General features: G+C 43.8%; 2 protein-coding genes across 4 annotated transcripts in view; both read left to right on the top strand.

Moving 5' to 3' along the window:
* Positions 1 to 4,209, top strand: part of PITPNA (phosphatidylinositol transfer protein alpha) — a 47,512-nt gene extending 43,303 nt beyond the window's left edge. Inside the window, exon 12 of the mRNA XM_084650975.1 lies at positions 1,285 to 4,209. The gene's annotated coding sequence lies outside the window, so the exon portion shown is untranslated. The remainder of the gene's footprint in view (positions 1 to 1,284) is intronic.
* A 3,400-nt stretch (positions 4,210 to 7,609) lies between these two features.
* Positions 7,610 to 25,350, top strand: part of INPP5K (inositol polyphosphate-5-phosphatase K) — a 33,642-nt gene continuing 15,901 nt past the window's right edge. The window contains exons 1-8 of one of the 3 annotated variants that reach the window (XM_084650681.1): positions 7,610 to 7,890; positions 8,499 to 8,576; positions 14,762 to 14,869; positions 16,059 to 16,167; positions 19,015 to 19,131; positions 19,490 to 19,665; positions 22,670 to 22,781; positions 23,435 to 23,544. In XM_084650681.1, coding sequence (XP_084506807.1) covers positions 8,563 to 8,576; positions 14,762 to 14,869; positions 16,059 to 16,167; positions 19,015 to 19,131; positions 19,490 to 19,665; positions 22,670 to 22,781; positions 23,435 to 23,544 — 746 coding nt within the window. In that variant the 5' untranslated portion in view covers positions 7,610 to 7,890; positions 8,499 to 8,562. The remainder of the gene's footprint in view (positions 7,891 to 8,498; positions 8,577 to 14,761; positions 14,870 to 16,058; positions 16,168 to 19,014; positions 19,132 to 19,489; positions 19,666 to 22,669; positions 22,782 to 23,434; positions 23,545 to 25,350) is intronic. The other 2 variants (XM_084650680.1, XM_084650679.1) reach the window with 2 other exon arrangements.

Genomic DNA, 25,350 nt, shown 5'->3' with positions numbered 1-25,350 from the left:
CTCTGTGCTTTGTAAACAGAGCAAGATGTAGTACCTTCCCCAAAGAGCATACAGTCTAAAAAGGTAAGATAGACAAAGGGAAAGGTGTTCAACATGCAAGCCAAATGGGCAGTAAAATGATAGGCATATCTTCTTAATCTCACTCTTTGTTAATATTTAAATTGTTCCCGATTTCTTTGGCGACAGTATTAGTTCTGTTCCAGCCTATTCTGTTCCAATCCATCCAAATCATCTTAATTTAATTTTAAAAATTCAAGCCAACTAAAATCATAGCTTTGCCATTCTTTTCCTATGAGCCCTTCCCCTTCATTCCTTAACATAATGAACCTAACTTCTTACCCTGCCTCCTTGATAAACCGCTCCTCAAAATCGTCCACCTCCCTTTGCCCAATATCGTGATGGGTATTGTACACATGTAGAGTAGAAAATGGTCTGTGCCTTGATGAGCAAACAATCAAAATAGACAAGACAGACCCAGGTTCAGGGAAAGGGATAAGAATGTAAAAGGAAAGTGAAGATATGTTCTCGCATCATATTAATTCCAGTTTTTTCTTTGTTTGCTTTAATAAAGTTTTTGGGTAAGTTTTTGTTTTGTACACTCTTTCTAAGATGGGGGTTAGTGAGGGGAAGGAAGGAAAGGTTTCCATTCTCAGAGGAATTTCTGGTGTAGTGTGGCTTCCCCATTTTAGCTACGTTTCGAAGGGTTACCAATGGTGGGGTGTGGCACCGAGCCCTGGTGGCCCTGCATTCCTTCTTCTGCTGTCACCGCCTTGAATGTTCTCCTGTTTCCTTGCCATACTACCTGTTGGCTGATCTGGGAGTTGCAGGCTCAGTCTCCGGGCTTCTGGTGGCAGCTCCAACTTCCATCTCCCTCTTCCCTTCCATTAGCCCCCGCTTGAGTTGCTAGTTGAATTCAGTTCCTGTCCATTACCTAACCCCATACTCTGCTTCTCCCTCTTCCATACCTACTGCATCCCATCTGGAAATGAGTTAGTGGCCTTGTCCCACAGGTCTTTTGGGATGGAACATGCTGGATAACTATATTATAAATTGTCCTCTTTGGCAGTATTTGCAGATAGACTCTGGATTGAACTCTGCGCTAGGTTAGGTCAGGCTTGTTGATGGGACAGAATGGAGTAGTCTGTCTTGCTACTGCTTATGCTGGGTTCAGTCTGTGGCTAAATGAAGGACTTTTCCTTCAGGGTTGTCAATATTGCACCTTTACTGGCACATTTAATTTCAGAAATGGTTTTAAAATGTTTTCCTGTTGTCTCTTTCTCCTAGTTTGCAAGACAGTCAGCAGGAAGGCCCAGAGACTCCACCCTCTTGACCAATGGACCATCTCTGGATCAAGCCTTTCTATATCCAATCGGCAGGCGATTTTAAATCTCCCATAGCTAATTCTAGATGCCCTTTAATATTGTGAGCAAATAGACAGTCTGGTACTAAGCACTCCAATGTTAGCACGTATGTGAAGGAGGCAGCTCCTTGGAGACGTGTGACTTATAGATTGCTGTATTTATGACTCCTCCCTCCTTTTTTCATTGTGTTCAGACCAATTTCCATGTGTCCCTGTTTGATTTCCAAGTGGCATTTTTAGCTGAATTAGTCTTGTGATGTGGTGATTTTAGATTTATTTTGTTTTCAAAACTGGGATAAACTGCTGCCTTTGTCCTGTCCAAGCCCTTCACCATTCTTTGAGTGTCCATTTATGGAGAGGGGAATTGTCAGTATTTATTTGAGTGCAAAACTATTCCACAGAATTCTAGGCTCTGACTTTTGCTCCCAAGGTAATGATATTACTGACATACAGGCTCCAATACACTCCTGTGTTGCCACGGTCAAGTCTGCTGTTAAGATACCATCATACGTGGCTACTGCAACAGCATTACTTGGTCTGTCTAAACACACACAACTTAAAGGGACTGAACAGCAGGTGTCCTTTTGTGTGCGAATGCTGAGACCTTGAATGCATCTTTTGTCTAGATATGCGTCTTTCCTTTGGCCCTTGGAACTATGTTGGTGTTCTATAGTTGTGTGTATAAATCAGCCTTTTAAAATTGTTATGATAACTTACCTGATGAATCTCACAATCTACTGGACAGCCCTTTATTATGATTGCTCATATTTGTAAAACTAACACTATTTTGTTTGCCCATCAAAAGAAAATGAGTGTCCCAGGACAAGCAGAATTTTGTGATGCTGATAGGCATAAATAATCTCCATATCCAATCACGCTCAGATGCCTGGATCTGTGCTGCTGTTCAGCAATAATACTTCTCTGCATACTCCCCATTACGAAATTGCTAGAACTTAGTTTGCCTTTCTAAGCTGTAAAAAGGCAAAATGTAAGACCAAGCAATCTCTGCACAAGACAACTGCAATTTCCTAGGGTTGCAAAGGATGTTGTTGAGTGTCAGAAAACAGCTCTAGGACTCATTCTTAGTCTGTGTCCTTATGGTGGTATCTCAGCTTTAGACAATCAAATAAGCTGGACGAATCAAACAAACACTACTTTATTAAATACTTGAGGAAACATGACTAGGAGAAACAAGGGCTTTCCTGGCTGATTGGTAGAGGCCAGTGTTTGGCTTGCTTCCGCCAGCAGCTGTGTAATCAAACTTCATTCCCTTTATCTGTATTGGGGTGAAGTGAAGTGAAATGTAAATGCCAAAGGCAGCTGTGTTGTTACCATTTTCACCTCTACACTGGTTTTTTTTTTTTTGGGGGGGGGGGTTGTTTTTTTTGAGTAATGCTTCATGCAGTATGCCCAGTTTGTACTCCGCCTCTTACAAACTTCCATCAGCTAATAGTTTCTGAATCAATCCCATGCCATGCTGAATGAAAGTGCAGGGGTGAATTGTTTTCGGTGCAGGGGAAAGATGCACAGGGCTTGCTCTGGAGGAAGAGGCTGGTTTTCAGTCAAGAGGCAGTTTATTCTCTCCCCCCACCTACCCCCCCTTTTTTTTTTTTTGGTAAATCTGTTCTTTTGCCTTACAGATGTCTAAGTGCAATAAGCTCTGAATTGTACTGATAACTCTGGCTGATCCTTCTCAGTGACCTCAGAGGGTTTTTGGGATGTGGATTTTAGCATACTCATGAGGTAGAAGTAAAACCAGCTCATTATTAAATAATAGTCTAAGATATTAAACCTTAATCTTCAAGACTATTTGGGACCAGGAAAGTTGTTTTTGTGGCACTATTTCTCTAGGGGTTTGAGAAGCAGAGTCCAGGAGTGTACGCCCCTTACTAGAGTTCCCTCAATCTAGAATATTTTAATTGAGAATTAACACATTGATTTGTTAACATCTTGTCAGTAGCAGAGTTTAAGGAGGGATTCTTAACTTGGGGAAAACCTTGAAAATATATATAACATGATTGTTCTTAGATACTTTGTGTTTTTATCCAAGAGGTTTTCTAGCTGACATTTCAACTCCATGGAAACAGATTCTAAAGACGGGATCAGAAACAGATTGTGTATGAGGGTGAAAGCTCGTATTTAAACACAAAGCTTTCCTGATTAGCAGTAATTACCAGGAAAAAATGCAGGAAACTGCAAGCTAAATACATGATTTAAAAAAAAATTCATGTTTATCCAGAGTGAAAGTTTTCCTCAAAGTTGGGATAGAGAGATCCTGTAGAGACCTCTCTCAAGGGCAGTCTTGATCCTTGGTTCCCACTAGTAAGAGCATGGCGAAATGTAACAATCTTCACTGATTGTGTTAGTGTGCTGTATATCTCTTGCATTTGGCTTTGGCAAGAACCCAAAACCTGCTGGCTTCTGGAGGGGTTAATGATCAGATGTTTGTTTGTTCTAGGGGGATCCTTGTGCTGTCACATTCTCTTCAGATCCAATCCGGGTGCCCTGGTTGGATTTTAAACACTGCAGTTTTGATCGGAAGCAGGTGCCTTGGTGGAGAGGCCTATGGGCTGGGATGTTTTAGCTGGAGTTTATCTGATGGAGGAGGTCATAGTGACACTCTGTACTCCCAGCACACTTGCACCTTTCTGGGTTTATCCTCCTATAGCCCCTGCTGGGATTCCCTGACAAGTTTTGATTGGTTCATAGTGCTATTTCTTTTACAACATACACTTTGTAGAATTTATTAGATTATCTTGTTGTTTCTTTAATGTGAGTTTGTGCCTTTTGTCTCCTAATCTTCCAATACAGGCATATTGGAAACAAATCTAATAAAATCTTAGACAGAGCTTTTTGGAGTCTGTTGTCTGTTTTATACCTTGTGTGTCTAGTATTCCACATACATATGCTATCGTGTAAAATCTTTTAGTGATTATAGAATTATGTGTAGAGGACCTACAGTTTTCTGGATTCCTTACAGAACAAACAAGGCCTGATTCTGATCTCACACTAATGTAAATCAGGAGTAACTCCACTGAAGCCAGTGTAATTACTCTGTTTGTAAAACTGATGTAAGATAAGAATCTGACCATGTTACCTGTATTTACAATCTAATATTAGCTGTAATGCAGCAAACAAGTGGAGAGAGAAGATGTAGGTAAAACTATTATATGATTACTTAAGTCCATTATGTGAACATCTTGCTGGTCTTTAATATTAATCTTGGTGTAGTGGATATTTGAGAGGGAGTAAGGGCAGCATGAAAATTAGATTAAAGTAGGGGTTCTGTCAGTTCTAGAGTGACCATATGTCACTTGGGGGGTTATTCATGTTGTTTTTCACAGGCCAGTTTTCTTACTGTGGGTTGGGCCTGGGCCACTCTTCCTTTCTGTGAATATTCTGGGTGTTCTAGCCCTACCCCTGCACATGTGGCAGCTCTATTCTCAGACCAGAGCTGGGGTCTTTGGAAAAGGGAGACAGGTTTGTGGTGGGGTGTCCTGTCTGGGGTTTAAAGATGTGTTACTCAAGGAATTTTTTTCTGAAAAAAGGAGGGCAGTCAGGGCTGGCTCCAGCGTTTTTTGCAGTCCCAAGCAGCAAAAAAACCAACAACTTGCTGTCGAACGGGGAGGCAGAATTCTGCCCGCCGAACAGAGAGGCGGAGTGATGATGTGGCCGCCGAATTGCTGCCAGCGACCGAAGAAGAGTTGCGTCCCTGCTGCCGAATTCCGGCCAAGAGTGGATTGCCGCCCCAGAGTCCGACGTCCTGCTGCCCCTTTACATTTGCTGCCCCAGGCACCTGCTTGGTTCGCTGGTGCCTGGAGCCGGCCCTGAGGGCAGTGCAAGCTCTTCCTGTCTATTTTAAATGGAGAAATATGCTGCCAAGCCATGATTCCCAGCTGGGGTGGAGGCTCTTGGTGGGGACTAAAGCCCTTCCTCTCTAGTTTGCCTATGGCTCCCGCACTCTGCTGTGCTGACAGAATCTGTGTTTTTCAGGAGGACTAACAAGCAGAGTTTGTAATGTAGAAAAATACCACAGTGGTCTTCCTACACCACTTCTGCCCTCTATCACTGTAGGCTTGTTCCATTCTCCTCAGTGTGGCTTGGACTGTGGGGGCTATCTGGACTCCCTGAGACCAGCGGCCCATCTAGCCCCCAGTCCTCTGTGGATAGGGGCTGTTACTAGTTGTGGCAGAGGAAGGGGGCAGCTTGAGCCCCTGGACTAGGGTGACCAAATGTCCTGATTTTATAGGGCAGTCTGATTTTGGGGGCTTTTTCTTATATAGCACCTATTATCTCCCCACACTCTGTTCTGACTTTTTACACTTGCTGTCTGGTCATCCTACCCTGGACCCTTGTGCCAATATCCACTGGCCATAGTGGGGGTGGAGAGACTTGCAATCCTTGCTGTCAAGTGGCAGAGAGTTCTGCAAGCTACTCCCCCCGTCATGCGCACATAGGGTGACCAGATGTCCCAATTTTATAGGTACAGTCCTGATATTTGGAGATTTTTCTTATATAGGTGCCTCTTACCCCCCACACTCTCTCCTGATTTTTTTCTATTTGCCCACCTCTGGCATAGGGTGACCAGATAGCAAACTACAGCCTGTGGGCCACATCCGGCCCCAGGACACTCCTGCCTGGCCCATGAGCTCCTGGCCGGGAGGCCATCCCCCGCAGGCTCAGCACGATGCTCTGAGCGGTCGGGCAGTGCAGTTGCAGAGCCGCAGCAGCTGTAGTGCCGCCAGCCACCAGTGCTCCAGGCAGCGTGGGAAGGGGGCAGGGGAGTTCAAGGGTGTGGTTGGGTCGGGGCTGTGGACAGGGGTTGGGGCAGTGAGAGCAGGGAAGAGGGGGGTTGGGGGGGCAGTCGGGAAGCGGCGGGGGTTTGGATGGGGCGGCAGGAGGCAGTCAAGGGATGGGGGGGTCCCTCAGGGACCAGATTTCAGACTAGCAGCTGTGTTAGTCTGTATTCGCAAAAAGAAAAGGAGTACTTGTGGCACCTTAGAGACTAACCCATTTATTTGAGCATGAGCTTTCGTGAGCTACAGCTCACTTCATCAGAATGCATGCAGTGGAAAATACAGTGGGGAGATTTATATAGAGAACATGAAACAGTGGTCGTTACCATACACACTGTAACAAGAGTGATCACTTAAGGTGAGCTATTACCAGCAGGAGAGTGGGGGTGTGTGTGACCTTTTTGTAGTGATAATTTCCAGCAGTTGACAAGAATGTGAGGAACAGTGGGGGTGGGGGATAAACATGGGGAAATAGTTTACTTAGTGTAATGACCCATCCACTCCCAGTCTTTATTCAAGCCTAAGTTAATTGAATCCAGTTTGCAAATTAATTCCAATTCAGCAATCTCTCCTTGGAGTCTGTTTTTGAAGTTTTTTTTGTTCAAGTATTGCCACTTTTAGGTCTGTAATTGAGTGACCAGAGAGATTGAAGTGTTCTCCGACTGGTTTTTGAATGTTATAATTCTTGATGTCTGATTTGTGTCCATTTATTCTTTTACATAGAGACTGTCCAGTTTGGCCAGAGTACATGGCAGAGGGGCATTGCTGGCACATGATGGCATCTATCACATTGGTGGATGTGCAGGTGAACGAGCCTCTGATAGTGTGGCTGATGTGATTAGGCCGTGATGGTGTCCCCTGAATAGATATGTGGGCACAGCTGGCAAGGGCCTTTGTTGCAAGGATAGGTTCCTGGGTTAGTGGTTCTGTTGTGTGGTGTAAAAAGAAAAAAGAAATGGAGGACTTGGGGCACCTTAGAGACTAACCAGTTTATTTGAGCATGAGCTTTCGGCGACCTACAGATGAAGCACCCGATGAAGTGAGCTGTAGTCTCTGAGGTCCTCCTGTTCTTCCAGGGACCAGAGGCGTTGGATGGGGCAGGGGCCCGGGGCCCTCTCAGGGGCCCAGAAGCAGGGCGGTCGGATGGGGGCGAGGTCCGCGCCTGGCTGTTTGGGGGGGGCACACTCCCTTAACCGGCCCGCTCTCCAATTTTGGAAACCCGCTGTGAGCCTCAGGCCAAAAGCTTTGCCCGCCCCCGTCCACCTCCGTTTGTGTCACCTGATCTTCACTCCCCCCGCTCCGCACGGAGCCCACGCGCGCCCGTCTTCAGGGAAGCCCGCCCCTTACCTTCCCATTGGCAGATGGCGGCCTCCCCGCCGTCACGTGGGCCTATCGGCGCAGGGTGGGGAGGTGGGCAGGGCCATCGCAGGCCGCGTTGCCACGAGCGACGCCGCCCTGAGGCGATCCAGGGCGCGAGCCCCGCCCACCGGTGCGGCGGGTCAAAGGCCGAGCTGGCCTGAAAGCGTCCGACCGGGCGTCTCTCGCTGCGCCCCGCTGCCGGGGATCAGGCGCCCGGACAGGCCCGGCCTTGGCACAGGGCGCGCCCCCCACAAGGGACTTGGCCCCGCCGCTCAAGAAGGGCCGACGGCGTCGGGCCCCCCCGTGTGTGTGCGGGGGAGCAGCGGGCTAGGGACTCTTCCCCCCGGGGGGGAGAAGGAGGAGGAGGAGGAGGAGGTGAGCGGAGGGGGGAGCAGTGGGCTGGAAACCCTCCCCCCCCCCCCCGTAGGGTGCGGGGCGGGAGCAGCGGGCGGACTAGGAAGTAAACCCTTAGGTGTGTGAGCTGGGGGGGCGTGGAGAGGCTAGGGAACACCCCTGTCTGAGCATGTTGGGGTCTGGTGTGGGGGCCTGCGAATGATCCTCATTCTCCCCCCCCCCCCAGTACTTGGGGTGTGTGGCCTGTGGATGACCCCCCCCATCTCCCATGCATGCAGGTGGCCTGGGGACAGCTGTCCCCCTGGGTGCATATATACCTTGGGGGAAGTGATACCGTCTGTGTGTGTGGGGGGGGAGGAGGTATTACTCGGGGACACCCCCATGTAAATACATATATTTGGGTATTCGGGGGGATGCAGTGCCTCAGGGCCCCCCCTCTGGTGTACTGTTGGGGGGGGAGGGTTGGGGCCCAGGGATACCTCTTCTCTTGTATACGTATGTATAAGGAAGGGGACCCAACTCCCTTTTTTGTTTGTGAGAGGGCACACTGGGATCCCACTGGGCTGTTGGTTCCTGGCACTCATCCTGTTGACATACCCATTTCCTGACAAGAGCTCCTACTTTCTCAGCAGGTCTTTGGGGTGGGTGAGGCTTGAACCCAGGGGCCCGGCCTAGCCAATTGATTTAGAGATCATGAAGAATCTCAGGTAAGTGAGTTTTGGATTGGGCTCCAGAATTTGGGGATTGTGACAAAGTGGGAATTTTTTTGTATTATTTTTGTGAAGTATCTGTGTGCCTGAGTTTCCCCCTACTTTGCATTGCTTCTCAATGCAGGGTGGGGGGAAGAATTGTTTGCTCTCCGGGTAGTCTAAGCCGCTGGTTGCCAGTACAAAATTAGGTCCAAAATTAGGTCGGGATAACTATGTTGCTCAGGGGTGTGACAAATCCCCATGAGCAGTGCAGTCAGATCGACCTAATCCCCAGTGTAGACAGTTCTCGATCAATGGGAGAATTCTGTAGTTGACGTAGCTGTGACCTCTTGGGAGATGGATTACCTGCGCCGCTGGAAACCTCTCCAGTTGGCATCGGTAGTGTCTACATTGAAGTGCTACAGTGGCCCAGCTGCTGTGGTTTAAGTTTAGGCATACCCTGAGGAAGGAAGTCAGAGAGAACTAGAGCCTGAAAATGGAGTTCACTACAGCTTGACTGGTGAATTGTGACTTGACCAGAATGGACTGTGCTTTAACTTTTATTTCTTTGTACTAACCTAAGGACTCTGAATGCTGTGTTCTGTTTGGGCTGTGACTGCAAATAGTGGCTGTGTTGAATTAGTCTCAGAAGAGTATACAAGTCTCTGTCAGGAGTCTATCTTGGTTAGATTTGCTGAGCAGAGCTCAAAGTGTAAAGCAGGAATGCTGGAACCTAGTCGCTCAATCTAGGATGTTGTGAGCCTGTGTGGCCTACCCTGAAGGAAGAGTGGGACCACTTGGGGGTCTGGCACCCTAAAGGGGCTCCTCCAAGAGACTGTTGTAAAAACTGTGGATCTGTGACAGGGGTCATCTTTCTTTCACCCATTATCTTCATCTGTCTTCATGCACTTTGTTGAGCCAGCTCTTCCAGGCTTCAGGGGGTGGTGTATGTTTGTGTTCTGAAGACCTCCCACATTCATACTAGTTGCTGTTTCACTGCAGAAAACTGCTTAGTTCTATGCAGCAGCTACAATATTAGTGGATATTACTAATGGAGCTTAGTGGTTTGTGTCAGCAGTGATAATTAACCTTATGACTGTAGTAATATATGGACCTGCTATTCCCGTTCCTAGAGAAGAGATTAGATCTCATGACCTGCTGAAATCCATGATTAGATCTTTTTTAAAAAAAATAAAATAAAAGCCCTTGCAAGTTTATATAATGGCTTGTAATTACTGAAGCATGTAATGATTGTCCCAGCTCATTAGCAAGGAGTTATACTAATTACCAACTTTGCATAGTCACATGGAGTAAAGAAGAAAAGCTGATTTTCTACTTTTTAAACTTTGGAACTTGTCATTTCAGACAGTAGAACTGAACATTGTTTGACTATTTAACAGGTTTTTTTCTAATTTAAAAAAGGCCCGTTTCTTAATTTTTAATGTAGAGAGTGAAATCTGCTGTACTTGTTTAGATACAGAACAACATACCAGAAACCAAAATTCTTCCCTTCACTGGCAAATACAAAGGGAAAGAGTTTAAATGAGTGTCTGACTTTATTTTTGCTACAGGCCAGTATTTTTAACATAATGGCTTCTGGGGGGATAAATTGTGATGTCACAAGCACTGGACTGTGGACTTGACAGTGAATGGAGAAAGCTTCTGTTTACAAACCACTATGGGTAATTGGCAATAATAGACAAAGAAATACAGAAAATGGGTGTAAAACTTAAATTGGGACTTGACTAAGATATTAAGCCCTCTGTAAAGTTTCTCAGATATGTTTCATAGATTCATAGATATTTAGGTCAGAAGGGACCATTATGATCATCTAGTCTGACCTCCTGCACAATGCAGACCACAGAATTTCACCCACCACTCCCTCTGTTCTCTTCCCTCTGAACCAAGCAACTGAGGCATTTTAAGGAAGTGTACGATTTCCATTTGCCATTCTTTTCAGGAGAAAAGCTAGGGCACCAATGACTGCTTATGTGATCTTAGAGGAAATCCCTTATTAATATATAAGTAAAATAATTGTTTTTTAAAAAACCCTCACAATTTGATCTCTGTAGACATATTAAGGGGAAATAAAGGAAATTGTAGTTACTGGAAATAAATCAAATGAAGATAAGGCAACATAGGTTGTGGAAAAGTTTTGCTAAACTGCAGTGTTTGTCTACAGCTGTGAGGAAGGCACTATTGCAATAAATATTACTAACTCAGTTTCTTCAAAGAAGCACTCTTCGGTATTGGAAGTTCATATAGATTCGTAGATTTTTTTATTTTATTTTATTTTATATTTTTTTAAGGCTAGAAAGGACCATTGTGATAGTCTATGGTTTTCAAGCTTTTTTTCATTTGCAGATCCCTAAAAAATTTCAAATGGAGATGTGGCTCCCTTTGAAAATCTAGTCTGTGGATCCCAGGCTAAAAAACACTGGTCTAGTCTGACCTCCTGCACAACCCAGGCCAGAGAACTTCCCTGTATTAATTCCTCTTTCAAATCTAACATCTGTGTTTGAATTAGAGCAGATCTTTTAGAAAAAGAATCCAATCTTGATTTAAAACTTTCCAGTGATGGAGAATCCAACATAGCCCTTGATAAGTTGTTCCAATGATTAGTTATCCTCACTGTTAAAAGTTTGCACCTTATTCTAGTCTGAATTTGTCTTCATCTTTCAGGTATTGAGTCTTGTTATACCTTTGTCTGCTAGATTGAAGAGCCCTCTATTATCAAATTTCTGTTCCCACTGTAGGTACTGATAGACTGTGATCAAGTCACTCTTCCTTCTTCTCTTCACAAACTAAGATATTATAACTCCTTGAATTTGTTGCTATAAGGCATGTTTTCCAAACCTTTAATCATGCTTGTGGTTCTTCTCTGGACCATCTTCAGTTTTTCGTCGTCCTTGTGGACATCAGAACCAGTGTCAAATACAGAGGTAATATAACCTCCCTACTCCAACTCAGTAGTCTCCTGTTTATACATCTAGCAATTGTATTAACCTTTTGCTACAGTGTTGCCCTGAAAGCTCGTGTTCAGCCGATTGTCCACTATGACCCCTCAAGTCTTTTTCGTAGTCACTGCTTCTCAGGATAGAGATCCCCCATCCTGCAAGTATGGCGTACATTCTAGATATATAACCTTACATTTGGTAATATTAAAATGTACATTGTTTGCCTTCATGTAGCTTGCCAAGTGATGCAGATCACTCTGTATCAGTGACCTATTCTCTTCATTATAACTATTTCATATCATATGCAGACATTGTCAGAAATTATTTTGCCTTTTTCCAAGTCATTGATAAAGATGTTAACTAGGGCCAAGGACCAGTCCCTGCAAGACTACACTAGAAATACATTAGCTGCTTGATGATTCCCCTTTTATAATTACGTTCTAAGATCTGTCAGTTATCTAGTTTTTAATCAATGTAATGTGTGCCATGTTGATTTTGTATCGTTCTAGTTTATTAAGATATTGTGCAGTCCCAAGTAAATGCATTACAGAAGTCTAAATATATTACAGCAACTTTATTACCTTTGTCAACCAAACTTGTAATCTAATCAAAAAATGATATCAAGTTGTTTGCCTAGACCTATTTTCCATAAACCATGTTTATTGACGTTAATTATATAACCCTTGGTTAATAAAGAATTAAAGAAGTCTCATATCATCCATTCCATTTTTTTTTTTTGCCTGGGATTGATGTCAAGTTGACAGCCCTATATTTCCAAGATCCTCCTATTTACCCCTTTTAAATATTGGCACAACATTAGCTTTCTTCCAATCTTCTGGAACTTATTGTAAATCAGCATTATGCAGAAAGCATGCTTGGGAAGGGCTCATTTGTGGGGAATACCCTGCTCAGTGATCCAAATGTCTAGAATAGGGTTCTCCTGGCTTGAACAGTGTTCTGACACGCTAGGTGCTTGGATCACTATGATGATAAGATGATAGAAAAATAGAGTACCTTGAGTAGCTTCCTTATTTTGCAAGACAATTTACTTGTGATGTCAGTCAGTTGAGGATCTTATCATACCTACTCACTGTGATCGTTGAGGATCAGTTAATATTGGTAGAGAGTTACAAAGTGCTAAACGTGTTTAGAGAATTATACACCGTCCATTGGGATTGCCTAATGCCTGTGGTGCTATGCTGTTCGCATTCTGTTTCTATAGCTATACGTTCACTACTCTGAAGTTTGTCCTACAGCTGTAGCTCATGAGAATGCTTAAACCTCAAAATGTTTGATTTGGTTTTACCTCTCATGTTCCCATTTTTTTGGTGTGGATCCTGAGGCTGTCAGCCCTTTTTCTCTCTTGTTTAGCGACATCATGGAATTCAATTTTCCTCAATATTGGCTGATATTTTCCCCTTGAGCTTTCGTATTCAATAGTTTTTTGGCTTTGTATCTTCACCGCCATCTGGCTTTCCTTCTGAATGCTAATTTGGAGAGTTTTCTCAGGTAATCCATCTCTTCCATAGTAGAGGGTGGACTGTAGTATATATGAAAGGCCCATCACTTACTGCAGTATCAGATTATTCTACTATACCTTCTGGCTAACTTCAGTATAACATTTCAAAGGGAAACTTGTGAGGAAAGATATTCCAGTGGTTAGGGCACTACCCTAAGAGCGAGGAGATGCAGGTTCAATTCCCTGCTTTTTCCAAAGATTTCCTGTGTGATCTCAGTCTTTCTGTGCTCCGGTTGCAAAATGGGAATAATAATATAGTAGAATCACAGAATTCTGAACACCAGAGTTACGCACTGACCAGTCAACCACGCACCTCATTTGGAACCAGAAGTACGCAATCAGGCAGCAGCAGAGAAAAAAGAGAGGCAAATGCAATACAGTACTAAATTCCTTTTAAAAATAAAATAAAGGGAAAGCAGCATTTTTCTTGTGCATAGTAAACTTTCAAAGCTGTATTGAGTCAATGTTCAGTTGTAAATATTTGAAAGAACAACCATAACATTTTGTTCAAAGTTATGAACATTTCAGAGTTATAAACAACCTTCATTCCTGAGGTTTTTGTAACTGAGGTTCTACTGTATTGCCTTACATCGCAGAGATGTTGTGAGGATAATTACATTAAAGATTGTAAGTTATTCAGATACTTTGGTAATGGATGCTGTCTGTGAACCTAAGGTAGGTGGAAATTAGCAGCTTAGTATTTTAAAGACCACCTGCAATATAATATAATGAATAATTCTTTCTCAGAAAACTGTACAGTATTAGATACTGTTTGAAAAGTTAGGTGGCAGGTCTGTGTTTTTGGAACCCCTCATCAGACGCTCTAGGATCCTTGTGGCTTTTTATGCTGCACTCAGATAGAATTGAGTAGTGCACATGCCTAGAAGTTGGAGATTACATTTCTTCTAACAGCTGATAGAAACATGTGATTCAAATCACATCAGCAATAAATTCTCTTAAACCTCAAGCTCTTAACAGAGTTCAATCTGTTAGGAAGAAATGGTTTAGTATGTGAGATGGGGCAGGACTCATCAGCTTTTGTCAGAAGCAGTAGGGTGTGACTGATCTTAATGCTGTATTTCTTTCTGCTTTACTGCAGAAGCACTATACATTTTTGCTAGGAATAATGCTGAATTTCACAAGAGTTAAAACTTGAGCTGAAAAACGCTGTGAGTGTGCCACTGAGGGTTTTCCTGTACTCCGGATTTGAAGGGTAAATGTGGCTGGCACTTTGGAGTATAGTTTTGCTGCTCTTTTGCCCAGATGGCGTCCTTGAATAGTGAAGATGCACTTCAGGATTCGTCATCCCTCTCCCTGTTTGATTTAGAAAGCCTGCACCCCTTCCGCAGTCGCTCTGCAAGTTTCAGCAGTACAGGGTCCAGTGGTCGCTTACAGCTCCGACAACGAGTGGCACAACTCATGGCTTGTGTGGAGGACATCAGCTCAGATGATGAGATTCATGAGGAAGTGTCTCGCACGCTAGATGAGGCTTTCCTGATTTGGGGGAAAAAGCTGAAAGACAAGTGCCAAGAGTTCAGGTTTCATTCTCTGATTGGCGAGTTGTTAAATTTTTGTGTAGCTAGTAAATAGCTTTTATGATAGTTTTCAATTTGTCATTATTTGTAAATCTTGGGGTTTTTTCACATATGGGAGTTTTGTGGTGGAAAATTGGATCCTCCTGTGCTCACCTGTTTAGACTTCAATTTTGTCTTATTTTTTATATGTAGACTGCACTTGGTAACCTGGAATGTGGGCACAGCTTCTCCTCCTCCTGATGTCACTGGCTTACTTCAGCTCAGTTCACAGGGACCGAGTATGGATATGTATGTTATTGGGTAGGTATGCGATAACTGATGCCGTGGTCAGTTTTCTGCACATTTACTGCCAAAATTTTGTTTTTCAGTAACTACCCAGTTCTTCTGAACCGCCATAATTACTGTGACGGTTGTGAAAGGTGAAGCATTGGATCATAGTATCACTAAATGCAGAAGTCCAAAGGCTGGGGGCTAGTGACTTCGAATAGAAATTAGGAACATATTGTGATGAACTGTCTGCTTGTTTTCCCAGCTCCCATCTTGCATCTTTTTATGTAGCAGAACTACAGGCCTTAGGTGCCTTGATACAAGCTCAAATTCTCAAATATCTACAAGTTTTAAAAATTCTTACCTTGCTGGCAGTTGTTGTACCAAGGGGACCCAAGTGTTAGAGCAGAATCTTCCTTGCCTATTGTGTCAGTAAAGGGGGGAGATTTGATAGCAGCCTTCAATTACCTGAAGGGGGGTTCCAAAGAGGATGGAGCTAGGCTGTTCAGTGGTGACAGATGACAGAACAAGAAGCAATGGTCTCAAGTTGCAATGGTGGAGTTCTAGATTGGATATTAGGAAACACTGTTTCACTAGGAGGGTGGTGAAGCAGTGGAATGGGTTACCTAGGGAGGTGGTGGAATCTCCTTCCTTAGAGGTTTTAAAGGTCTGGCTTGACAAAGCCTTGGCTGGGATGATTTAGTTGGTGTTGGTCCTGCTTTGAGCAGGGAATTGGACTAGGTGACCTCCTGAGGTCTCTTCCAACCCTAATATTCTATGATTCTAAGGGGTTTCTGTCTTTGCCTCAGTCACCCCATGGCAGTGCCAGTGGGGTTCTGATCTGTCAGATCACCCTGTAGTCAACCCAGCCCCTTCTCTTTCCTTCAGCTAAGTTGCAGCAACACTTTGTAATGGTATCATTTGTCAGTCCACCTTCTGTCACCCTGCATTTGTCATGAATTTTGACATTGAGCATAGGTCAGGGCTCTGGTTAAGACCCTGTAACTTTCCTGTTTTAAAAGTTAGCACCAGGCATAGGTTACACTGCCTACTGTATCATGCATAGGTAAGAATAAGAAACGTTATAACTGCTTTTAGGAAAGTCTATTAGGATGTCATGATGTTAATCTTACCTGTTTGTGCTCCTAAAATTTATGAGGACTCTGTCAAAAGTATGGATTAGATTGAGCCCAGGATATATGAGTAACCCTGTTGTATTCAGTTTACAGGAGGTAAACTCCAAGATCCTAAATTTCCTTTCTGACTTGGCATTTGATGATCCGTGGAGCATTTTCTTCATGACCGTACTCTCTCCTTTGGGTTATATCAAGGTAACTTCTCAATTCTATAAATGGTTAGCACCCTTCATTCATTATTTTTTCTCTCCAAAGTCTGATTACTGTGGGTAACGGGCATACCTGGGCAACTGATACTGAGTATTTTTGTACAGATGCTGATAGTTATCTCTATATGCAAGTCTTTTTCCGTTAGACTTGTAACCTGCTGGCTTGTTGGCACAGCCACTTTCTGAAGTATTCTTCCCTAATGTTGGCACTCTTAGTTTTAGCAATAAGATTTGGATCTGTGGCGTTTCAGTGCTAGTTTTGAATAGCTGGGAATAATGACATTTTTTGACAATAAATTTTCTATTTCTAGGTACTTATATGGTTCCCATTACCATAGTGTCAGACTCATAGAACCCCATGCACATGAGCATCCCCAGTAATATTGTTCATGTTCGAAAGAGAGTAAATTTCTAAAGGAACAGAGTAATGAAGAAGTTTACCTCAGGTTTTGCTGTACATGAATGGATTTAATTTGAGTGTAGTGTTTGAGGCCACAGTAGGACTATTTCTCTTTTGTCTCTGGAATATTTCCTTCATCTGTGCATCCACTGGGATCTGTAATATAATTGCTAATAATATAGTCTACTGAGGCATCTGCTTTCATTGTAGCCATCTCAAGGAATGACATTGCTTTTGATGGTGCTTGGTAAGATTTTTATTAGCTGTAAAATGAGTGGAAATAAACTGCTTAAATATGAAAAAGAAATGCAGTGAATTCACTATTCAGAAGACCTGTTCTTCTTGACATTCTGAAGAAGTGTCTAGAATTTCATAATGAAAACTTGGGTCACATGGCTATATGTAATCAATGAATTCAGTGAAAGCGACCTTAAAATGTGGTCAGGCTTTATGAAGAGAGAAATTTTTAGGCCACTTATGCACCATTTATTTAATAAAGAAGATTTAAAAGACTGCAGTTGGTGTATTTTGTTATCTGATCGTTCCAAACAGAATGGAATTAGCACTGAAATTCAGATATTTAGGCTGAGTCTTGTGTCTAATGTTCCTAAGAGAACTTCATTATATACTTACTGGGAAATTTTGATTTTCAACTCCATGAGGATTCTCTTTAGACAAATATTTCTGGAAATAAATGGAATCTCAACACATCTTAAAATAGAAATAGTGCCTTATTTGCCTCGTGGGCATCATAGCTTTAGTAACATTCAGTAAACTAAATCTTCCTTGCAGGAGTAAGGGTATTTGCACTGCTCATAGTCAGTTCTGCAGATGCCTAGCATTACAGTCCCGTCGGCTAGAGGTTGAGCTTTTAAATAGCATTTGTAACCATCCTGCGGTGCTGGGATGCGGGGGCAGTTGGCAAAACTTATTCTTGACTAAAAACTCCAGCTGTGTATGGTCTCAGATTCTGAGTGAAATGACATGATTTGTTCCATCTAAGCATGAGTATTGTTACAGATAGTAGCTGTAGGCTAGTGAGGCAGAAAAAAAATATTTGACCTTTGAAAACTGTCATTTTTCATACAATTAGTGTTCTGCGGTCAGGCTATGCCTATACTAGGGGCTTCTGCAAGTATAGCTGTATTAGTCAGGTCTGAAGGGGTCTGATCCCTGACCAATACAGCTGTGCTGGTACAAAAACCTAGTGCAGGAGCAGTTATTTCAGCAAAACAGTTTTTGCTGGTATAGCTTGTTTTGCTTGGGGAAATGGTTTTCAACGCAGCTTTGCCGGTGAAAGCTGTGCCCGTGCTTAGGGTATGTCTACACTGCCCATGTTACAGCATGACCGTGACAGCACTGCTGCGTGGATAGTGTAGACACACTTTATGGCCGGGGAGAGCTCCCCTGGTGATTTAAAAAAAAACCAAACGCCACCCTGAATGAGGTGGTGGTTTCATAGCCAGGAGTGTAGCTGGCGCTTTTCAGCGCTAAAACTTCTGTCACTCAGGGGCATGTTTTTTCACACCCCTGAATGACTAAGGTTTTATCGCTGAAAGTGGCAGTGTAGACACAGCTTTAGGAGTGCTTTGCAAGTATTGTCTATATTATGACCGCACTTTTAATAGACATAGCTCTAGTTTCACACTTGGAAATGATGTGAAAAGGGGAGACATTGCGGGGTCAGGATGCAGGGATTAGATATTCAGAGTTTAGTAACATGAAACACTCGACGTGGACTAACGTTGGACTAATACCAACTCAAGAAAAATATTTTGTCCTTCAGAGTTGTCTGTTTGAATCTCTAAATTGTGAACTCTTTGGAATGGAGATTTCAAAAGTGACTAGTGATGCTGGGTGTGTCAATTCTTGGTGTCCATTTTGAGATGCACTTATGGGCCCTGCCTTTTAGAAAGTGCTGAGCACCTGACCTTTAAAGGTCCACATGAACTATTTCTCTGTTGATTATTTCAGCAGAAACATCGTTAAATGTTCGTATCTTCTTAGGTGCCAAAAGCTCCAACCCTCAGTTGTCCAAACCTCCAGTTTCCCTCTGATGTTTTCTACAATACAATTAGGCATTTTCAGCACAAAATTCTACAATACGTTTGAAAATTAAAATTTTAGAGACAGCATTGTATGTACTTTCAATTTAAGTAACAAGGAATACTGTGCTGATCAGTTTAATATTTAATTCAACAAAATAACTCCTTTTTTAAATTTGAGATTACCTTAGAATTTCCAGTCAGTGGCACTTTCAGAAGCTCTTCAGTATGTGCTTTGCCATAAACTTTAGGTCAAACTTGCTGTAGGGAATATGCAACCTTGGGTGTGGCCTTCTCCAACTAAAGGCCCAGGGAGCAGACTCCAGTATTTGTGGTATCCCAAGTACTCCATGTAACCTGACTGTGACCTTTTTCTCCTCTTTTGCAGCTCTCATCCATTCGAATGCAGGGACTCCTTCTGCTGGTATTTGTGAAGCATGCCCATATCCCCTTCATACGGGACATTCACACTCACTACACGCGCACAGGCCTTTATGGATATTGGGTAAAGGATATCTGAGAGCTGGTGGCATGGTTTACTGCATGACTACATGATGTGGATTTCTTGGGGAGCTTTTTGGTTTATTTGGCAATATAGATTCTTCCCCCACCCCTGGGCCAGAAGGGATAGGTATGATCATGTAGTATGACCTCCTGCATAACACAGGCCACAGAATTTCACCAGTTTATTGGCTGAGAGATTTCTGAATGATAGATATTGAATATTGCTTTTGTAAATTTAAAACAAAACCAAAATATTTATTCCTTAATAGTACTGTTTGAAATTACATATGTTGTAGCAATGGATAAATTTGCAGCTGTTGACCATAACTTCAAAGAGCGCTGTTATTTCTCCACTTCAGGGGAACAAAGGAGGAGTCACCATTCGCATGTCCCTCTATGGTCATACGATCTGCTTCATGAACTGTCATTTGCCTGCTCACATTGAGAATGCTGAGCAACGACTGGATGACTTTGAGAAAATTCTGGAAATGCAGCAGTTTGAAGATGAGAATGTGCCAAATATTCTAGACCACGAGTGAGTGTTACACCCAAGTACTAGTGCACCATTTCTGAGATAATAGTGTCTGTCATAGGTTCATTCCACAACATTCTTTTAAATAGAGATTTGTCTGAGGACTTCTTCCACATGTCACACTTTTACTTTAAATGTCTCTTCAGTGGATGTGTTGCTTGAATTCAAATGGAAAGAGCTGGAAAAGATCTCCTGGAGGTCTGAGGCTTGTACTGTAGGATTGTACTCTCTGCTAATCTCAAGTAGTATTGAGTTAGCTAGTTTGAGTAATGTAGTTTTCTAGTGGTTGGAGCCTTTAGAAGATAAAAGCCATATATGCTGGAGATTCTCCTTTCTCTTTGTGAGTAGAGAGTATGTTGCTGCATTTTTGCAATTTTATCTACCTAAATGGATTTGTTAGAACATCTACTGATGGAGCCTCCATCCACCAGTTCTTGGCAAGTTATTTTATTACTTAATTGCCCTGAGTGTTATACTGTCTCTCAGATTTCTAACCTAAATATTCCACTATCTGTTTCAGGCCACTAGTCTGGTTTTTACTTTTTAATTTTACAGGAATTACTTAAAATGCTTTAAAGAGTAAAAGTAAGAGTTCATCATCATCCCCGCACACCCCCAACCGCTCCCATGGAGTGGTGTTAACTGGCCACTTCAACTTGAATAATTCCTTGAAATATGTTAACTGTTTATGCTAAACAGTCTTTCACATTGTGTTTGTGTGACACACTGAGGGCTTGTGTTTAAGTGTCGACACAGCCTTGTTGCTAAAAGTCAGCTTGTGTGAACGCTCTCTGTCAATAAGTGCTGACAAAATACTTCCAGCCCCACTATCAGCGTTCACACTGCCACTTGCATCAGCAAAACTTTTGTCTTTCACGGGCAGGGGAGGGCTTTTTTTAAGTACCCGTGAAAGACAAAACTTTTGTTGACAAATGTCACAGTGTAGACAAGCCCTGAGTACATTTCCCAGACCTGAAGAAGAGCTCTGTGTAAGTTCAAAAGCTTGTCTCTCACCAACGGAAGTTGGTCCAATAAAAGATACAACCTCAGCCACCTTGTCTTTCTAATATCCTGGGACCAAGATGGCTACAACAACAATGCATATAGGAAAATATTTTGTAATTTAAAAAAAATCCCATTATCTATAGTGCAGTGCACCAAAATATAAGTATTTCACATTTCAGTCATTTGATATCTCTTCTTCTCTGGCTACTGACCCACTGAAGTGCCCCAACCCTATATTAAAAAAACCTAATAAATTAGCTGTCATTCAGTAAAGTATTAGGACGTTCCCTAGCAGGGCAAAACCTTAAATATGGAACTGAGAAGTGAAAGGAAAAGGCTCATTTCCGTGCTTCTTTTGTATTGTGTTCAACATTGTCGATAACCTACTCCTAGAGGATTTCATTTCCCATCTCCAACAAATTAAAAAAAGCAATATGTACCCCAGGTTCATCAAAATTGCACTATAGTGCAAAACCTTAAGTGTCTGAAGATGTCCTGGTATCAACAGATTGATACCACTTATTATCACATACACCAGTCATTTGGAAGTTACTCTGCCTCAGTATTGTTGAGGGTGCCATTAAACTTGCAGTCTAGCACAAAATGTTGATGACACTGGAGTATTGGCATAGGTTGTGAGTGACCGGCGGGCTTGGGTAGGCCCTTGGCTGGCCCATCCCTTCTGCCCGGGGCCTGCTGCCCTTCCCCTGCTGGAGCCTGGAGTGGCACCTCTTCTCTCCCCCCTTCCCCCCCGCAACTTTGGAGCACCCGGCGAGCAGGCAGGCAGGCAGCTGAGTGTGCCCCACTCCCACCCCGGAGTGCTGGGTCAACTGGCAGCACAGCCCCGAGCGCCGGGTGGGTGGGTAGTGTGAGCACTGGCTCCAGCCGCCCGGGGTCCCTGGCTGCAGGCCGGCCTCCACTAGCCTCAGCCTGGGGCAAGGGCACCAGAGCCATCCCAAAAGTGTGTGTGTCAGGGGGGCCGCCCGAGGTGGAGGCAAAGGCAGGCAGTTGTCAGGGAGAGCTCCAGACCTGGTTCTGGCCGGGGGTAGGGGGACCTCAGAGCCACAGCCCATCCATGATAAGAGCTGGGCAGGCAGCTGTGGGGAGCTGCAGCTGACCCTCCACCAGCCTGAAGTGTGGTGGGCTGAGAGCAACCCCGTGCCCTTGTTCCTGCCCCTGGGCTTCCTGCCCCCTCCCCTGGGGCAGGTGGAGGGTCTGTGGCTCCTCGCAGCTGCCCACTTGTGGCTCTCACCGTGGCCGGGCTGCAGCTCCAAGCTCCCCACTTCCACCCCCTGCTGGAGCTGGGTCGAGGTGAGCTGCTCAGGCAGCTGTGTGGAGTTGTGGACCCTCCTCCTGTCTCGGGCGGCTGGGGAACCTGGGGGATGGGGACTCGGGCTGGGGGCTGCCCAGGCAGGTGGAGGGTCTGCCACGGCTCCCCACTGCTGCCCAGGCTCCCCAGCCACACACACACAGAGTTCTGGTGCCATTGGCCCGGGGCTTGGCCACATGGGAAAGAAGAGCTGTGGGCCTGACAGGAAGCAGGAGGGGGCCTGGGAGTGGAGTGTGGACGGGGCCACAGAGGCAGTTTGGGTAGGCTGAGCCTTCCCCTGCCTTTGATACCCGCTGCCCATGAGTATTGGTCCCTGTTGAAATTGAAAGTATAGGCCTTGTGGAGTGCTGGAGTTTGTTGTGTAGTAGGCAGTGTTGAACGTGTCAAGGAATATAGGAAACTTTCCATTTAATTTTGATTACCATCCCTTTAAAGTTTTGGACTGGTGGATATGACGTTCTGTAACCTTAACTGTCACTAAATGAAGATTTTGTTTGTGGTGTTTAGATTAGAAGTATAGAAAAGTATCTAAGCAATGGAATAAGGTATAGTAATCTCGGCCTATCTTCATGATTTCCGCCCCACACACACTCGCACACAGAGGTATCTGTAGCTTTATAGGAAACCATGAGCACTTACTGCCTTTTTTTTTTTTTTTTTTTTTTTAAATAGCATTCTTTTCTGGTTTGGAGATCTCAACTTCCGGATAGCAGATTATGGAATACATTTTATCCGAGAGTCAATAAGCAATAGCAGATACAATCTACTATGGGAAAAGGACCAGGTATCGTCCCTTTTTAATGTTCTTCTGGTTCTAGTCCTGACACATACTAAAGAATAGCTTACATTGGCGCTTCTGCTCTCTCATCTTCTGTCAAAGTTCCTACAGGGACTACAGGGTCCCTTGTTCAGAGAGGCCGAACTTAAGAGTAGCTTTGAGTTCCCACTGTTATTCCTAACTCTTTCCCTACTGGGAGTGGTATAGCTGTGAAGTCTTTCTTTTCAGTCTTAAATATTACCTACTTAACTTTATATGTATATATAATTTGTTGCTCTGTTTCATTCTGACTCGGGTGCAGTGCTGACTGAAGATTTCAGTGAACTTTACTGGCTTGTAAATTGTCCTATTGTCTCTCTCTCTCTCCCCGCACCCCCAGTTTAAACTATTAGTGGGCTGGCCCTAGCACATCTGCATTTCCAGAATAACTGCTGCAGTATTTCTAGAAGGGTTAGTTTAAAGGCTCTAGCAGTAGCAAAGGAGCCCCTATGCATTTTGTTTGGAAGATGTGTTGCAGTGTGTAAAAAATTTTGAATCCTTTTTAGAAGATGCTTTCTCATCTCCTTCATGAATAATTCTTTAATCTCTGATTTTAAATGTAATCTTTACAGGTTGCCCTTTATAACACATTGTTTATAACATTTGTTTTATTTCTGCAGTTAAATATAGCAAAGAAGAAGGAAGCTTTTCTCCAGGAATTTATAGAGGGTCCCTTGCAGTTTAAACCCACTTACAAGTTCGACCTTCACTCTGACGTGTATGACACGAGGTAAAAAGCACAATATATTGCGTTCAGTCAGGGAACGGTCTGAGATAACCCTTGTGCCTTAGTAAACATCAGTCTGATCAACTAAACAGGCCTAAATTTGTCCCAGATTGCTAGTTCACTATCATAGGCAGTGGGTGAACCCTGGGCTTGGGGAGGCCACACCCCTCCTGCCGGAGCCCAGAGCAGCAACCTCCACGCAGCCACTTCCCCCCCCCACCCCCAACCGGCCCTGGACTTCCTGAGTGCCCCCAGTCCCAGAGTGCCAGGCAGGTGTTGCGGCCCCAGCTCTGGAGCACCGAGGAGGTGGGCAGGTGGTGTGCCCCCTTCAGCCCCAGAGCACCAGGTGGGCAGCGCCCCCTGTCCATCAGCCTCAAAGCACAGGCCAGCCCCCATTAGCCCCAGCCATGGGGGGGTAAGACCCCCCGCAGCACAGCACCAGGAAGGGGTCTGGGGGTGGACTGTGGGTGGGGCCACGCAAGGCTGTTTATGGAGGCTCAGCCTTCCATGGTCTTTGATATCTGTCCCCCATGTTGACTATGAGGCTGTTAGACCTGTTAGTTTATCTGGGTCATTCAATGGGCAATGCTGAATAAATGAAGTCTTCTGGCTGAAGAGATCTGTTTCCATGTCACATGAGGGGAATGGGAGTGGCAATGTGGGTCTGAGCTTGTATTTGGAAGGGCTAAATGGACAATGCAGGCACCAAATCTTTTTATTCAAAAGCATTGTCTTCAGGGGCCCAACTTTGTTTTTTAATAAAAGAATACCCTGTGGGTTGACACACTCATATTTTGAACCCATTTTCTTATATCTTAAGAAAAAAAGCTAAACACATTTTGTTTTATCTGAATGTGAAAACTGATTTTCATTACTTCATAAGAACATAACGAATTACTATCATCATCCTTTGTCTCTTGGAATGGCCTATACCAGATACTTCAGAGGAAAATTCAAGAAACCTCAGAGCACAAAGCTATGAAATGCTTTCTCTGTGGGCAGGTTATCTTCCTAAACCCCATAATTTAGTGGCTGACTCTTGCTAAAACATGAATTCATATCCAATTAAAAAAAACAGAAGTGCCTTATCTAATACAACTGTGGATGTTTCTGTTACCCTTATAAGAACATACAAATGGCCCTACTGGGTCAGACCAAAGGTCCATCTAGCCCAGTATCCTGTCTTCTGACAATGGCCAGTGCCAGGTGCCCCAGAGGGAATGAGCAGAACAGGGACTCATCAAGTGATCCATCCCCTGTCGCTCATTCCCAGCTTCTGGCAAACAGAGACGAGGGACACCATTCCTACCCATCCTGGCTAATAGCCATTGATGGACCTATCCTCCGTGAATTTATCTAGTTCTTTTTTGAACCCTATTAAGGTCTTCGCCTTCACAACATCCTCTGGTAAGGAGTTCCGTAGGTTGACTGTATATTGTGTGAAGAAATACTTCCTTTTATGTTTTAAACCTGCTGCCTATTAATTTCATTTGGTGACCCCTAGTTTTTGTGTTATGAGAAGTAGTAAACAACACTTCCTTGTCTACTTTCTTTACACCAGTCATGATTTTATAAATCTCTAATCCTTTCATGAAGCCCTCTAAGATATTGGCTTCAGTGGCATCCTGTGGCTGAGTTCCACAGTTTAATTATGTATGTTTTCCTTTTATCAGTTTTAAATTTTCTGCCTTTCAATTTAATTGACTGTCCCTTTGATTTTGTATAATGAGAAGATAAGATAAATAGGAGCTCCTGGTTTATCTTGGCTACACCATTCAGTCTGTGTATTTCTGTCATGTTCTGTTGTCT

Source organism: Lepidochelys olivacea (assembly GCF_965140295.1).
Source record: "Lepidochelys olivacea isolate rLepOli2 genome assembly, chromosome: 17".
NCBI classification, from domain to species: domain Eukaryota; kingdom Metazoa; phylum Chordata; order Testudines; family Cheloniidae; genus Lepidochelys; species Lepidochelys olivacea.
Note: the sequence above shows the minus strand (reverse complement) of the source record. Positions and strands in the feature narration are given on the sequence as shown.